Source organism: Cannabis sativa, chromosome 2, assembly GCF_029168945.1.
Source record: "Cannabis sativa cultivar Pink pepper isolate KNU-18-1 chromosome 2, ASM2916894v1, whole genome shotgun sequence".
NCBI classification, from domain to species: domain Eukaryota; kingdom Viridiplantae; phylum Streptophyta; class Magnoliopsida; order Rosales; family Cannabaceae; genus Cannabis; species Cannabis sativa.
Window position 1 is genome coordinate 30,640,641 of NC_083602.1, and position 17,521 is coordinate 30,658,161.

General features: G+C 30.5%; 2 protein-coding genes across 2 annotated transcripts; both read right to left on the reverse strand.

Moving 5' to 3' along the window:
- Positions 1 to 5,613: 5,613 nt before the first annotated feature.
- On the reverse strand, positions 5,614 to 8,974 carry LOC133034920 (sec-independent protein translocase protein TATA, chloroplastic). Its single transcript, XM_061110439.1, has 2 exons — positions 8,345 to 8,974; positions 5,614 to 5,853 (listed from the first exon to the last, which is right to left on the reverse strand). Exons 1-2 carry the CDS (start codon positions 8,663 to 8,665, stop codon positions 5,722 to 5,724), a joined length of 453 nt encoding a protein of 150 aa, XP_060966422.1. The 5' UTR covers positions 8,666 to 8,974; the 3' UTR covers positions 5,614 to 5,721.
- Positions 8,975 to 9,187: 213 nt separating this feature from the next.
- LOC133034919 (light-inducible protein CPRF2) lies at positions 9,188 to 12,525 on the reverse strand. The gene is made up of 6 exons (XM_061110438.1): positions 12,068 to 12,525; positions 11,255 to 11,336; positions 10,818 to 11,025; positions 10,141 to 10,216; positions 9,913 to 10,038; positions 9,188 to 9,815 (listed from the first exon to the last, which is right to left on the reverse strand). Exons 1-6 carry the CDS (start codon positions 12,467 to 12,469, stop codon positions 9,465 to 9,467), a joined length of 1,245 nt encoding a protein of 414 aa, XP_060966421.1. The 5' UTR covers positions 12,470 to 12,525; the 3' UTR covers positions 9,188 to 9,464.
- Between the last annotated feature and the right edge of the window lie 4,996 nt (positions 12,526 to 17,521).

The window sequence follows — 17,521 nt, forward strand, 5'->3', positions numbered from 1 at the left end:
CTTTCATCCTAAATCAATTTGCATCCATAATTATTAGAGCATATTCAAATTTCACTTTTCAGAATTTTGATTCGAATTCATAGATAACAATTATAGATGGTCAGTAAATAATTGTAAAATTAAAACAAATTGTATGGAATTGAATTAAAGGAAGAAGACGAAATTGAACAATTACATTAATCCATAAAATAAATTCAAGTGGTTCACATAATGATCCTTAAAAGAAAATTAGCTACTAGAACTCATTCTAAAATAATAGAAATTCAATTAAAAATAGAAAAGATAAAGATAAAGGAGATAGAACATTATGTGGAGTCCTCCAATGGTGTCTTTGCTCCTAGCATTTCTTCTTTGCTCCAAATTGGTCTATATTTTCGAATGGTCTCAAAGCTTGCTTAGAAAGTCGCAATTTTCCTAGTTTTCATTTTTCCTCACAGATTCTTAGTTTCTCATTTTTTTTCCTCTTCGGCGAACAAGCAATGTTGCGGCCTTCCTTGCTAAGTCACAACCTTGATGAGTAGATTCCTTTTTTTCTTCAATTTTCACTTTATTTTTGGAAAATGTTCATTCTTGTCTTTAGACCACGAATTTTTAAGATATAGTGCAATCTTTGATCCATTTTAGACTATGAGAAATCTAAGTAAACTTGTAGAAGTTTTTTTTTTTTTCTTTTAGTTATCCAATTTTTTGTCTCAAAAAGGCTTAAAAAATACCAAAATTACCAAAAATAGAGATCTCTTAACATTTTTTCCTTAAAAACATAATAAAAACAAAATCAAACATAAATCCAAACAATAAAGTGATAAAAATATTAAAACACACACCAAAATAGAATCTAAAAATACATAAAAATAAACCTAACAGTCATGTTGTTTCATATTGTTAATTTGTTATGTATAATGGTGTTCAGTTATGTTAATATTTATTAGTATGTTATGTTCAAATTTTATTTTATGGAGTTGGCAAAAGTTTGATAAGTTCTTTTTAGAAGTATTCAAGTTGAAGATAAGTTTCTTTCTTTTTAATTTTATCTATTTTTTTTCACTAGTATTGTGTTCTTACTATTTGTTTTCTTATTCTGTAGGCAGGTTTTACAGTAATCATGTAACAGAAGCTCTATCTTTAGCGGATGTATTGGATTAGTCTCTTACTTTTGGGTTGCCTTTTTTATCCTTTCGAATGTAATTATTTAGTTGTGATTTATGCTTTCTCTAGGAGGTTTTATTTTTGTTATGATTATTTAGGATCTTTATTAGAGATTTTTGTTAGTTTGTAGTTCAATTCTTATGAGGCATCTCTAATTTATGAATGCCGCATATAAATTTACAGTTTGTGCACTCAAAACTAATTGTGATAAATGATTTCTATCTTTTCTCTATGATGTATCAAAATTCTTATTATATTCAATAAATGTTCATTTGTTAAAAAAAATAATAATATATTTTTAATAGGATAATTATTCTTTCTTTTTGTTTCTTGTGTGTATTATGCCTTTGTTGTTTGTTCTTTTCGATCTCTAATTTTTCTTTTCCCACCAAACTTAGGTCACAAAAATGTAAGCTTCACTTTGAGCAAAACAAAGAAAATGTAAGCAATACATAATAAACCGCGGCCCTTTGATTGGTCTTGATGTCTGTGTAGTGTGTAACGAAATAGGAAAAATATGCGTAAAAAGAGGCCGAGAGTGTATGGTTCTCAGTGGACCTCACCATGGTAAATCTCTTTCTATAAATCCAAGGATCCAAGGGGCCCACCATCCCGTAGATAGTAATGGTGCCGGGTGCGTGTACATTACTGATCAGAGTTTGTTTCGTCACTTTTTTTTTTACCTTTTTTCTTTTAAGAAAATAAAATAATAAAGGCTAATTATACATATATTAAATTATATTTTTTAAATTTTTAAAGTCGTTAAAAATATTTTCTGAATTATTGAGATTGTTAGATTTAAGAATTTTTGTCTAATTTCATTTAATTTTACTACTTCAGTGATTGTTTATGTACTAAATTATCCTCCCCAGACTTTAATATATACCAAATCATGCTCCTCAAATTTTGATATGTACTAAATCATGTCCCCTGAACTTTCATCTATGTTAGACTTTTTTACTAAAATTAGACAAAAATCCTTAAACCCAACAATCTCATAGTTTAAGGGGTATTTTTAACGACTTTAAAAATTTAAGGGGTATAATTTAATATATGTCAAAATTCAAGGAGAAAAAATCTTAATTATCCAATAATAAATATATAAAAAAAAATACAAAAAAAAATTACAAAACTACAATTTAAGAAATTTTATATATTTTTATAGTTTTTAAAATTTTATTTACATAAATTATAGTTTTTTGATGTATTTTTATGTTGTACTCTTGTTATTTTGTTATTGTTTTTGGTGTTTGTAGATTATTTTTTATGTTATTTTGTTGTTTTCCTATTATTTTCTTGTAACTTCTTTGTTGTTTTCTTGTGTCTTTATAGAATATTGTAAAAACTTAAAAAAAATTCCAACTTTGAATGTTAAAGTGTAAAATTTTTATTAAAATTAGCAATATATGTAATTTTCTCAAAATAAAATTTGTTTTTGATATTAGAAATTTTGAATTTTACCAAATGCCAATTTTACAGAATTTGATTTTTCATGCTTATTTGAGAGTAAAATTAATTAGGTAAACTAGTATTGGGTGAAATTGGTAATGTGTATCCACTTTTCTCTCTTTCCCTCTCGCTCACTCTTCCCCTTTCTCTAGTTCTCTCCAAACTCCATTACCGAAACCACCGTTGAACTTCGGTGACCACCACCCACGACCCTCCCTCTCTTTCTAGTTCTCTCTATTGTGTGACCGAGACCCACAACCCTCCTTTCTCTGGTTCTATCTGGTGCGTGGTCGATGGCCCACGACTCACGACCACCACTATCGAACGGACTAACAAACGATATGTAATTTCTTTGTATTTTTTATTTATTCTTTGGTAAAAGATTAAGTTTTAGGGAAATCTACATTTTTTGTGATTTTTTTTTATGTATGGTACAACAGTGGTCCGATGGTGGGTACAATAGTAGTGTAATTTGGAGGTTAGGGATGAAGGTCCAATGATGGTCTGATGTAGGTCCAATGCCATTCTGTTGTTGAAATGAGCAAAGATTGAAGACGTAAGTCCGATAGTGACCCAATGCTATCCATAAATGTAGGATATGGTCTGATGCAGTCAGGAGCGGAGCTAGGATTAAGTTTTCGGGGGGCGAATTATTGTAAGATAAGTATCTATAAAATAAAAAATTAACATTTGTGTCAATAATAAAAGTTGATACTTTATAAAAGATATATTCACATAAATAATAAAGAATTTTGAAAGCAGTATAATCAACACATGACCAAAATTATAGGAAAGAACTAAAAAAAATTAAGGTCAAAGTTTTTATTAAGAATATTCTACTTAATTACTTTCTTAGGACACTTAATTAATTAATTAAAATAATAGAATAAATTTATAATACGTACACCTCTTTAAAGGGGTGTTTTGACACCTTCCTGTTTGATTTGATATTTAGGAGAATTTTTAGTCTATTTTTTTTTATGATTGTGTATATTATAATTATTTAAGATCACTTGTAAATTTTTAAAAGATTCCGAATAGTTTGTATTGCCAAAAAATAAAATTTAAACAGTTACTTATTCTGCGCTGAAAAAGAAAAAATAGTCACTTATGCAACAAAATATTTAAATTTTATTTTTGGCAATGTGAGCTATTAAAAATTTACAAGTTATTTTAAATAATTATAATATACATGGTTATAAAAAAAAAATAAAAAATTCTTCTGAATGTCAAAAGAGATAAAAGATATACTTAAACAATCTTTTACAATGAAGTCTATTTTTTTTTAATAGCATACTTGTATATTTGTAGTAAAATTTAAAAATAATACACTTAATTTTATTTTTTACTCTAATTATTTTTTTTCTATATAGTAACAAACTATTATTAATTTATAATTAATATATTACCATATAGATTATTATAAAAATAAAAAATAAAACAATTTAATAATTCAATATACTACTTTCTACTTTTTTCGTTTGACTTTTTTTTTATAATGATGAACTATAAATTAATGCATATATATAATTTTTGTTCATTAAGAAGAACACATACATTTGTTTATAGAAATTTTGAGGGGGTCAGGGCCACCCCAGCTATACACCTACATCCGCCCATGGATCGGTTCGATATTTTTCTGTTGTTGAAATTAGTAAAAGTTGTAGACGTAGATCTAAGGGTAGTTTGATGGTGGTCTGATGGTACCCATTTTTATATACAATAACATTAAAAATATGAGTAACGTTGGGCCACTATCGAACTTATATCGGACTTACGTCTTCAACCTTTACTCATTTCAACAATAGAAAAACATCAGGCCTGCATCAGACCTAGTGTAAAACCAATTTTCTACCCAAAATACAGATCCGACCAAACTCAACCCTAAATCTAACATAAACTCAAAAGTCACAAAGATTCATCATACATTTTAATCTTAAATCAATAAACTCATACAGGTCTCTTTGTTCGTAGCAGTGTGTTCGTGGTTGAGGAAGGAGATTGGCGTGAGCTTGGACGGATTGAAATGGAGTCGAGAGGGTTAGTCTGATTGGTCTTTTAGTGGGTTGAGTGGTCTTGGATGGTGGCAGTGCTATTGGATGGTAGCGGTAGTCTTGGATGGCGGGGGTGGTCTTGGATGGTGACAGTGGTCGTGGAGGTTCGGTTCTCTTGAAGAGAGCGAGCGAGAATGGAGGGAGAGAGTTAAAAAATGGGCGAAATAACTTTGGGTGATGAAAAATTGACCTAATCTAACAATATTAATACACTAATGATTTGGGAATAAAATTTGGCCTAAATTGACATTTTTACCTATATAATATTGTATATAGTCATCACTTTTGAAAATTAAAAATTGTGACTCAGAGAGGAAAAGGAGTACAGAGAAAAGGGGTTTTGGTGGCTATAACTATACACCTCAAAAGAAAGAAATATTCCACGCAATGATTTATAATTGTTTAGAGGGGGTGAAGTCTAACAGCCTTTCTGAAATAAAGAATAGACTATATATTATCCCCATATATGTGGTCCTTGTAATTAAGAATACTTGTTACTCAATTATTGGGTGTATTATGTTTTACCTGAATATCCTTGATTTAATTTAATATTAATTATTGAAAACTTCGGCACACTAATGAAACTACAAAACACACCAATAAAAAAAATGAAAGAAGCACAAGAGAACAAACCATAGCAAAAAGAAAAAGAAATCCTCGCATACGCTGATAACATATGAGTAGGAAGAGCAAGTGAAATTTAGATGATGCCCCAAAAGCCCAGGTCAGCTGACTAAGCTCGTCTAGTTGGTTTCCAATACATAAAGGTGGCTGCCTTTATGTTTGTGCTCAATTTTATAATCAATATCTTTGGTATGTATATATGTATACACACATACGTATATGCATTATACTTGACGCGGTTTCATGGTGAATAGTTGAAAAGCAATATAGTAATTCCATGATATTTTGTCGGAGGTACCATCTTGGGAAGTGTAAATAGAGATCAAACAAACTTACCATATTGAGAAAGATTGACCATATTATTAAGCTGCCTAAAAAATTGATTCAGGTAATGGTAAAAAAGTGTTACAGCAAGTATCATAATAAATAAAACTAATACAATAGAATCTCATACAGTCTCTTTTGAGCTGGGGACCTTGGTATCTTGCTTCTCTTCTTCAATCACTGCCGTAGGTTTGTCCACAGGGGCTTCTTCTGTCACTTCGGGTCCCTTAAGCTCAGATTCAAACTCCTTTGCTGCCTGTAACAATCAAACACAATTAAACTATTCTTAAGGAGAAGGAAAAAGCAGCTAAGCCAACATCAATTCGTTAAATACTAATATAGAACATTGTCAAAAGCACTGACTATTCAAATATTTTTGCGTGTTCCACTAGCTGTTTTAGATAATTGACAAAAAGCATGAAGACTTAAAAAAATGAGAATAATGACCACAGATGCACACCTAGAGCCAAACTAAGAGTTAGCACCATTAAACTTCCGTCAGTTTATGCTTTCTTTTCTTTCACCCTTGTTAGATAAGATAAAATATTTTTCAAAAGGTGCCTCCAGCATACTTTATGTAAACTGATGAGTCCACCATGTTTTATGGGATTGCATAGAAGAGTACATATATATTATTTTATGTCTTAATTATTTGCTAATGAGAGCAACTAAATGAGTCAACTCAAAGATGAGTATCAAATTAGTTCTCTTACCACGTGTGTTTTATATAACATGCTGTTCTAGATTCATTCAACTCAATGGTCGGCATAACAACACTAAATAAAATAAAATAAATAACTTAAGTTCAGGAAAATCTAGATACTGGACTAAATTGAGGGGGTTTTCAGCATATATTTTCGTAGATCGGATCAATTTTAACCTCCACAAGATAACTGAATTAGGGCTCGTTTGGAACGCCGTATTAGGTCGTATTGTATTGTATTGTATTATATTGAATTGCATTTTATGTAATATTTTTATGTAAAACTATATGTGGTATTAAATTTGATGGACACCTAAATATATAATATTTTAGTATAAATTAAAGTTTAACATAGTATTATATAAAAATATGATAAATAATCCAATTCAATATAATACAATACAATACAATACGACCTAATACGGCGTTCCAAACGAGCCCTTAAACTATTGCCTCCACTAGCTCCACCTTTGGTGGGTTGAAAATAGCAGTCATCAATCACAAATCTTTCTAAGACTTTGGATAGTGAATAACTCCATTTCTAGTCTCTCTACTACAATTACTTAATTGAAATTATATCTGCGTAAGGTTAATACAATGGGCTTCTCTCACTTACATAAGTTTCGAAATCCATGTTATTCTTCGAAGTTCAAAGAAAACAATATAGTCACACCCACAGCTAGCCGCCCTCCTATGAGTTGAAAATAACAGCCCTCTATTTCACTTGTCCTAACTACAATGTTCAGTTCATGACTACTTCCAATAACCTCCTTTACAAAATAACAATACATCGGGAGCTACTTTACTCCTTATCCTAGGCCAAATTGGCAACCAAGATTATGCAGCATACTTATGTGGGAATCATTTGTTTTTCCATGCATTCATTTTTAAGCAATATATTTTACAAGTTTCCTTAATACAATGCCCATGACTACTTCCATTAATCTCTTTTACAAAATAAAAATAAAGTATACTTCAGGAACCGCTATGCACCTTATCCTAGGCCAAATTTGCAACCAAGACTATGCAGAATGCTAATTTTGGAAATTACTGTTAGAGAGTCTCACATTGATAATGTATAAAAGCTTAATACCATATAATATATAAGATGCATGGACTACTTCTCTCATTGTCAATTGATTTTGAGATGGAACCCTATGCATCTTACCATACACTCACCCTATTCCACTTAATCCACTACACTTTCGCATTCCAACAATTACTTGTTTTTCAATGTATTCATTATGACGCAATCTATTACTAGGTTAAGTTTATAAATGCAAAGTTAGATTAGAAGTATGTAAAGCACAATATTTAGGCTCACTTGTACAGAAAAGATTTCAAGTAATGAAAGAATAAAAAACAAATAACACAATAACAAAAAAAGGTTTACAATACAAAAATCGTAACAATGATGGAACAGAAACAAACAAGCACAGCAAATAAATAATCAAAACATTCGTATTAATGGAAAATATCAGTAACATCCCACCAATTGCTCTATTTGGATCTTAATTCAAAATCAAACACAAACAAGCATAGACAAACAAAACTTCTCTACTTTTTACATTAAAAACTTAGGGCATTTTTACTAATCTGTGATGATAAGAATAGCAATCAGAAACAATTTGGTGAGGAACGAGAACTAATCATAAGTTGAGTCATCCCTCAATTTCACTAAGTATGAAGGATTCCTGTCTCAAATGGATAAGCTAACACATAATGGATTGGAAAAGGAAATTTTTTTCTTAACGGTGCATTACTGACTAGTAAACATTCTAAGAAACAATCACTACTCAACCAAAATCTTGCCCTGAGTTTCTATCTCTTCCTCTTACTTTATACTCAAAGCTCACTTTTCTTCACCACTTATTTAATTTAAATTCACATCTTGCGTTGAATCCTAGTTGGAATAAAATGCAGAACTTTCTTGAATTTCAACATAGCTTCATATATAACTCAAACAATCGAGTACAGTCAAGCAAAGATTATCTAAACAATTCTCTCATAAACGAAATGAAACAGTATAAAAAATGAAATTAACCTGTTGGAAGCTCTTGACAGTCTTTCCAATGCTCTTGCCGACTTCCGGCAACTTCTTGGGCCCAAAAACCAAAGCAGCAACCCCAGCAATAACAACGAGCTCAGGTACACCAAGACCAAACAAAGCATTACAAGTCATACCCTTTCTAGCTCGCTCGGTTCCGAATTTGGCTCTGCTTCGACCTAAAACCAACGCATCTACCTTCCTGCTCCCGAAAGCGGTCCCGTTGACATTGTTTACGTAAAAGCTAGAACGGGACGAAGATAAAGGCAGACAAGGAAGAGGTGTTGGTGGTGATAAAGAAATTGAAGAAATCTCCATGGTTAATCGGGCTAAGAATTCTTCTTATATCACAGTTTCTGATTTAGGGTTTTGGTTGAATTTTCAATTTTGTGTGATTTGGGTTGTGGATGATTAGATAACATTTGAGATTTGGAGAAGGAGACTGTGGGGCCTACCTGTGTTTGAACATGGATTAGGTAGATTTTTCTTACATGTTTATCTCACGTACAAAATTTTATGTATTAATAATTGAATTTTTTTTTGAGAAAAATTGAATTGAACCAGCAAATAATATAATTTTCTCTTCTTTTTTTTTTTTATATTCCCTTTTTATTATTATGTTAGTTGAGTATGGAAATGAGTTCAACATGTACACATATATAAAACCAATGTCACTGTACAGTGTCAGATTTAATATAAATGAAAGTGGGTAGGTTTCTCTTCACATTAAAATTTGAATAAAGATATTAAAAACGTTACACTAGAAATTAATAAAAATTAAATACTTTTAATTTTATCAGTTACTAGCTTGAAACACATGAAACAAACATGGTCATGCCATTGAAAAATTGGATGATTATGTGAATTAAATTATTTATCAAGGGTAGCAATAATTATCAGTCCAATACATAATACTGTCAATCAAGCTAATGAATTTTGTCTCTTTTATATTCATTTTTTATTTACATAGCTTTGGCCAAAATTAGTATGCCACAGAAGCAGCACTCAAAAATACTTCCAATAATTCTTCTTCTAGTTCCCTCCGGCTTACTTGCTCAGTTGTGCTCCCCAGTCCCTACTGCTGCTGCTCTCCATTGGGGTGAGGGGGCCCTCTTACTCATCCACGAATCCTCTTCTGCAGATGCTCCAAGCTCGCCACTCGCTGCATCGATGGTGTTCGTCCCATTTTGCCCCCTGCTGTTGACCTCTGTTGTTGCCCCTTTTCAACTGCAGCAGGGATTTCTGCTGAGCCATTGTTGTTTGCTTTAGTGTCCTGAGGAGTAGTTACTGGATGACTAGATTCATAGAACTGATGATTTGGATTTTCTTGAACAGGAACAGCTGCATCGGTAGATGTGTCTGAAGGGCTTCCATCAAATGATGGCATGTCCATTGAGGATATTTCAGACATTGTGTTGAACAGGTTTGATCCAGTTATTCTTTTTACCATCTCCTCAGCCATCTTTACCTGGTAATATATATCATAACTTTTTGCTCATCTTGGACTGCAACATACATGACCAATAATGACAATAATATTAGAGTATGACCAATGAATTGCTTACCTTTGCTCTCAGTGTTTCAACATCAGCTTTTAGAACTCTATTGTCAACAGCTGCTTCATTGTACTTTTGGCTTACATCAGTTAGGCGCTTCAATAGCGTAGAGTTTTCAACTCTTAATTGAGCAACCTGAAGAATAGCAGCATAAATACAATAACAAAGAAGGTATAATATACCATCAAAAAGGAAAGAAGACGATTAGAGTGTAATGAGGAAGGTTGATAAAAGAACCTGTGTTTCAAGCTCAGTCAAATGTGCTTGTTTTCTTCTTCTTGAGCGTCTAGCTGACTCCCTATTGGAAAGCATTCTGAAAAGAAAGAAACAACGACCATACAACATTGTGACTAAATAGACTCGATAGATGAATGGCTCTGTATATGCTCACTTTAGATCTCAACTGCATAAAATGTGCAACCCAGAATAATGATCTATGCAAACAGGCAGTAAAATTAGTAAGTTGTTTTATCATACTACACTCTGAATCCCGAATATCTCCTTCCGAGAAGAAAAGAAACCGTCACAAGGATATTTATTCATTGAGAAGATAGAAAGCCTAGCTATGTCAAATCTTAAATAAACATTGGCAGAAAGGACACATTTTGAGTCAGTTACCTTGCTAAATGACAAAATACCACATCCAAAGATTGGTCACCAAAATTGCTTCGAACAGCAAATTTTTTTGGTTATTACCTAGTCTTAAGGAAATTTACTAGACAAATATATTTGATCATTTTTTCCTGGAATACCAGAACATTGTCATCATATTTTTCATTAGACATGTTGATTAAATGAGTCATTTTGGCAGATGATATTCATTTGAGGAGCAAGCACAATATAGTTGCTTGCTGAAGGTAAACAATTTAAGTGCCAAAATGCATGATTTAATAGTAAAAACACAGAATAGTTACCTCCTTACGCGTTTCACATCAGCAGGATCCATATTTTCAGTGATTTCAGTCTCTCCTTCAAGTTCGTCGTCATCTGAGTGTTCTCTTGATGAACCACTAGTTGCTGGCCGTAGTGAAACCACAGAACTCTTATGTATATTCAAGGTTGGAGATCCATGTGATCCATTAGCATCCTTGTCTTGAGACCTGGACAAATCATACCCAGCTCCTACATACATAGATAACAGATAAGAAACAAATATCATATTCCGAATTCTGACAGTACATTGTTAAATCAAAAGTGGAGTACAACTAAACACGTAATCTATTGCATAATTTGCATTATCTAAACTAGTGATAAATACTAAGTTTATGACTAAGAGACATGTCTGCTCTCCCTTTATTAAACTTGATGCAATAATGTGCATTACAATGCAACATAATAGACTGAAACATACCTTTTGAAGGAGCTTGAGTTACTGAGGTAATTGATCCACAGTCAGCTGAAGTAGCCGAATCTTGAACATTTCCCAAACCTCCCTATGAATCGTAAAATGAATAACAGATATTTACGTGGAAAGAAAACACGGTCATAGATTCATATCACTATTTAAAAACCAGATAGTAGACTTACGAAATCCCAAATCTCAACCCCAATTTTTTTTTCATTCTTTCTTTCTTAGAGGACCTCAAAATGTGTCAAGTGCTGGATGCCTGATATATGAAGTTATGAAATGATTCATAGTCATCAAATATAAACATTGCTCTTGACACAGTTCTACTCCTTTCTTCTCTTCAAGAACATTCCTCCTTTATTTTAAACAATTTGACTTTTCCTATTACTTATAAAAGGCCCCCACAAAGTCCACAACAAAAATTTGTGATAACAATTTTCTATTTCTTTTACCTTAGGTTGCCTTGACCGAATAGGAATCACAAGAAACTTATACACAAACATTTACGCATAAACAAACAAAGAGCAAAGAAAAACTAAAACTCTAGCCAATCTCATATAAATCAAAAAATGTAAAACAAATCTTAAGCTCGGTTCTGTTTGGATAGTGAGAAAAAAAGAAAAAAAATCTTCCAACTAATATTCCCATTGGCTAAAACCAGTGGAACAAACATTTATACCAATAATCACAATAAGACAAAAGATTATTTTGGCATAATACCTGTCAGCAGCCAAAAACGACCTCAAAAACATGCATTTATCTTCAGTAACAAAAACCCAAAAGTAAGAAACAATAAAACAAGAGCTAGAGATTTACCCGAGACATAGCGACGGCAGCGCATGCGAGATTAAGCTTGCTCTTGAGAAAAGCCTGGTAGTCCTCCGAGTCCACCGGAATACAGGAAGAGGACAACGGAGCCCCAGATGGTTTCAGATTATCTTTTGCCTTGACCTCAACGACTTCGTTTTCGTCAGCGGCCGAAAAAGAAGGCGGAGGAGGTAGTGGTGGCAGTGGTGGTTGAGATTGTGGTTGTGGTTGTGGTTGTGGTTGTGGTTGTGGTTGTAAAGAGGTGACTGATCCCGATGTTTCTTGAAGAAACCTCTGGAAGGCCCATTCCGATGCGCTGCGGTTCATCTTCAAACCTTCATCGCCGGAGGTGGAAGAAGACGGCGGAGGCGGCCAGTCGGAGATTTCGTCCACTGAATACACCCTATCCATTTTCTCTTTCCTACTGTTATTTTTTTCTTTGGTTTCAATCTAATTTGGACATTCAACCAAAAAACATTTCAGGGAATTATATTGGGCCTTTTGTTCGTTTGTGGGGTCCACTTTAAAATTTAATATTTATTTATTTTTATTTAAAAAGAAATAAAAAAATAGAACAAAATTCTCAATTTTTTTAATGCTTTTATGACCACATAAATGGTAACACCATTGGCTGTTCGCCACTTGTCGTTGATTTAATAAAATACTGACATAAAAAATATAAACGTTTTTATCCAAAATCAACAAATTTTCCAGTTTGGGATTTGATATTATGGTTAATAGTTTATTTTTTATACATAAATTTAGTATGTTTCAATTGTGATATTCTAATATTTTGACATTCATTATTATTAGGATTTTATATATATGGATTATTACTAGGAAATATTTAATATCATTCACATTAAAACCTTTGACAAATCATTAAGTTTTGGATTTTTTTTTAAAAGTTTGATTGCTTTTGAATGTATAGGTGGATAAAAGGAAAACGATAGTTTTCTGTTCATTAAAAAAAAAAGGAAAAACGATATTCTGAAAATTGAAAGGAGTGAGTGAATGTCGTTGTGTTCTAGCTAAGTATCTAAAATTAGTATACCAAAATTATAAAACTACAAATAAACAAACAATGATATGATATGGTTGCTTAAGAAGATTATATACGTTTGTTTGTGATGATTTGCACAAAACATGGATAGGATCACATGCATGCAAATACTTTTATTATTATTATTTTAAAGGTTAATTAGAATCTTTATTCCTCGAACTTTAACATGTAACAAATTATGTCCTCTGAACTTTTAAAGTCGTTAAAAATCTATCGAACTATTGAAATTGTTGTATTTAAAGACTTTTGTCCAATCTTAGTAAGAAAATTCTAACATGGATGAAAGTTCAGGACATGATTTTGCATATGTCAAAGTTCGAGGGGCATGATTTGATAAATATCAAAGTTTGGGAAGTATGATTTAGTACATAAACAATCACTAAATTAATAAAATTGGACAAAAGCGCTTAAATCCAACAATCTTAATAGTTCAGAAGAATTTTTAACAGCTACAAAATTCAAAGAACATGATTTGATACATGTCAAAATTTAGAGATAAAAATTCTAATTAGCCAATTTTAAATTCATTTCTATACAATAAACATATTATCTCCATAAAAAATAAAAAATAAAATACTTAAATTAAAATATATATAAATCTTCTAACTATATTTAATTATTTATAAATTTCTATAACTAGTAGTTAAGAAAACTATCTTCTTTCCCAACTTGGCTCGTTGACGCATTTGATGTGCAGTGAACTATAATTTTTTGGCTAATTAAAATTTTTACTTTCGAATTTTGACATATACGAAATTATATTCCCTAAACTTTGAAGACTGTTAAAAGTTCTTCCTGAACTATTTCGATTATTCGATTTAAAAACTTTTGTCTAATTTTAGTAAGAAAATTCTAACATATATGAAAGTTTATGGAGCATGATTTGACACATGTTAAAGTTCAAAAGACATAATTTGGCAGATATTAAAGTTCTGGAAGCATGTTTTTGTACATGAACAATCACTGAATTAGTAAAATTGAATGATATTGGGCAAATATTCTTAAATCCAACAATTTCAATAGTTCAAGAGAAATTTTTAACGGTAAAAAAAATTCAAAAGTATAATTTGATACAAGTTAAAGTTTAAAGAGAAAAAAAATTCTAATTAGCCTAATTTTTATCGAAAGAAAAGTCTGTAATGTTTTTTTAAAAAGAGAGAGAAAAATATAATTATTGATCATCATTACTATTACAAATTATTTCAAAAATACAAAAAACAATAAAAAAAAAATAATATGTTTATTTTATATTTTTTTTACATTTTCATAAATTTTTTTTACAGACCGTTGGTAATATTTAGGTTGTTCTAAAAGATATATTACTTACACACTATATTTTCACATTACAAATAAAATAATATAATATTGTAACAACATAAAAATTATTATGTTTCAAAAAAAAAAAAAACAACATAAAAATTATTTTTCTTTTAAAAAAAAAAAATCAACCCGTAAAAATATAAAAAGAAAAATAAAAAAAAAACAGTATAATTTGAAATTTTTTTATGTAAATTTTCTGTAATACTTAATATGACATTACTACTATTTATAAAAAGTTATATGGAGTTTTACTTTCTTTTTTTTTTTGTTTTGTAAGATTTACTAAATATTTTAAGTAAAACTTAATATGAGGTATTTTATGTAAATTTTCCGTAATACTTAATATGTGATGCCACTACTATTAATAAAAAATTTATATGTAATTTTATTTTATTGTTTTTGTAAGATTAATTTAAAATAAAATATTTTTTATTTTTAATAAAATTACGCTAAAGTAACCAAAACATAATATTAATTGAATTACCAAAATTTTATTATAAGAAAGTCCCTTTGAAATTGAATCCCTTCTGCCAAGTAAAAAAGAAAAAGCCTTTTATGGAATTAAGGCTTGTGAGTAATTATAAAATATATGTTTTTTGAACATACATTTTAAATAAAATATGTAAAACCTCGTATATTGTTGCTTATTATTCATTTTCTTTTCTATAATAAAGAATGAAAGAAATGAAGAGACGGATTTACCAAATAAATTGACTCCCAGTTACATTGGATAGATTTCTCGTGGGGATGCGGCGTCTCTCATTCAGCTTGCCACTTAATTGTGGATATATACTAAATCCGGCCCACAAATTTGTGGGCCCAGTCTTTTTGTGGGGGCCTGTTATTTTTAAATCCTCTTTAAAGGCACTTAATTTGCCACTTGTCTTCTTTTTTCTTTTTAAATATATTATTTATTTTATTTTTTCTCATTTTTTTGAGAAAGAATTTATTATTATTATTTTTTTTTTTGCTAGAGAAGCTTCACTTGTATTTAGAAATATGTTAAAAAAATATGAGTGGTGTTTAGTATTATGTGTTAATATTGTTATTGGTTAAATTAAGTATTAAGATCCATATAATTTAATGCAATAACTTTTAGAAAGTATCGCTAGCCAATCACAAGGCGACATGTCAAGAGGTGCTAAACTATACTGGTGACCAATAGCAATACTCTTAAATTTATTATGCTGTGAAATGTTAGGCACAATTGATGTAATACCTAATATGCAAAGGGGGGTTTTGGTGAGCATGTCTTAAAAAGTAGGGGTGTTCAATAAAATTTACAAACTGTCCAACCCAAATAAACCGCCCAACCCGAATAAACTGCCCAAACCAAACCGAATAATTCGACAAAAAAGACAACCCGAAATAATACAATTAAAATCCAAATAGCCCAATGAATATATTGGGTGGTTCACAAATTATTCTAAACCACCCAATTAACCCGAATAAACCGAATTAAACCGATTTTTATATTTTTTTAATAAAAATATATATATATTATATTATATAAATTATATTTATTAATTAAACTATTTTGTATTTAAAGTTTGAATATTTTAGTTTTTAACTTCAAATTTAAACTTTATAGTTAATAATTTTGGTGTATTTAGATATTAAAGTTAAACTTTAAAATCTATACCATATTATCACTTTTTTTATTATTTTATTTAATTATTTTATGATTACTCAATTATATTTATCTTATATTTTTTAACTTGAAATATAAATAATATATTTTTATTTTTTTAAAATCTAATTATTTGAATACTAGAAACTAAGAATAATCATTATAAAAGAAAAGTGAAGAAGGGTTTGGACTGGTTAACCCGATCAAACCGACCAAATTATTGGACGGGTTGAACTTTTTTTATATTTAAATTAAGTTACGATTAAATATGCTGTGAAATGCTAGGCAAAATTGATGTAATACCAAATATGTTATAACCCGATCAAATCGACCGACGTACACCTATATTAAAAAGCTCTATGGCAGTTTGTTCTTTTTTAACTATTTTTAACTCCTTTTATCAAATTTTTTTCAATTTCTTTGTCAGTTATTGATCCTCTGATCTTCTCTTTGTTTGTTTCTCGCTTCGTGTATGGTCCATTACCGGTTCTCTTTCAATGGATCGAAGACCACCCTCCACTAGGTCTGTTACATCTCTTACTGATCTTGAAAAAGAAGTTCAAGAACTCTGCTCATGATGATAACACTCTCTTCGCTAGAGTATTATCCTTCAAGGAAATTAATCGAAAAACTTTTCAAATTAAGATAAGTGGCCATTGGCAAGGTCGCTATCCGGTTACCATCACTAATCATCACTCTGGTTTGTTCATGGTTACTTTTGGTTGTGTAGGAGATAAAAAGATGGCACTTATTATGGAGCTTTGGCACTTTCAAAATCACCACATTGTCTTATGCTCACCCATTGGTTTGTAAAATGTCACAGTTGATTCGTTACACCATTCTCTCTTTTGGATCCAATTTCAACACTTACCTTTTTTAAGTAAATTCAAAGCCATGGATGTATGGGCTAAAAATATTGTGGGTACTTACTTAGAAGTGGATGAAGACTCCCTTAACAGAGGTTGGGGACCTTTCTTACGATTTCATGCCACAGTTGATGTATCTAAACCTCTATTACGAGGTAGAATAGCCAGGATACATGATTCTAGGTAAGGGTGTACATCGGTCATTTTGGTCAGGTTATAGTGTATTTTTACCAATCCAATATAAATGTTGGGTTGTAAATATCTAACGGTAACCCGTCCAATGAAAAAGTAGAAAATGTGTAACCTACCCAATGATTTTCGTCGATTTGGTCGGATTAACCCGTTTAAACCGATCTATATTTTTATTTTTTTTCATTATTGTTAGTTTTTAGTGTTCAAATAATTAATTTAACAAAATAAATATATAATATAGGTCTTTCAAGATTAAAATGGTTATAGTTTAAATTAAATATTAAAAAATAAATATAAACTGAATAAACATTCTAGTATTAAATAGTATTTTTTTAAAAAAAAAATAGAATAAGAAAATATATTAATATGTAAATTCTAAATTTCAGCTTTAA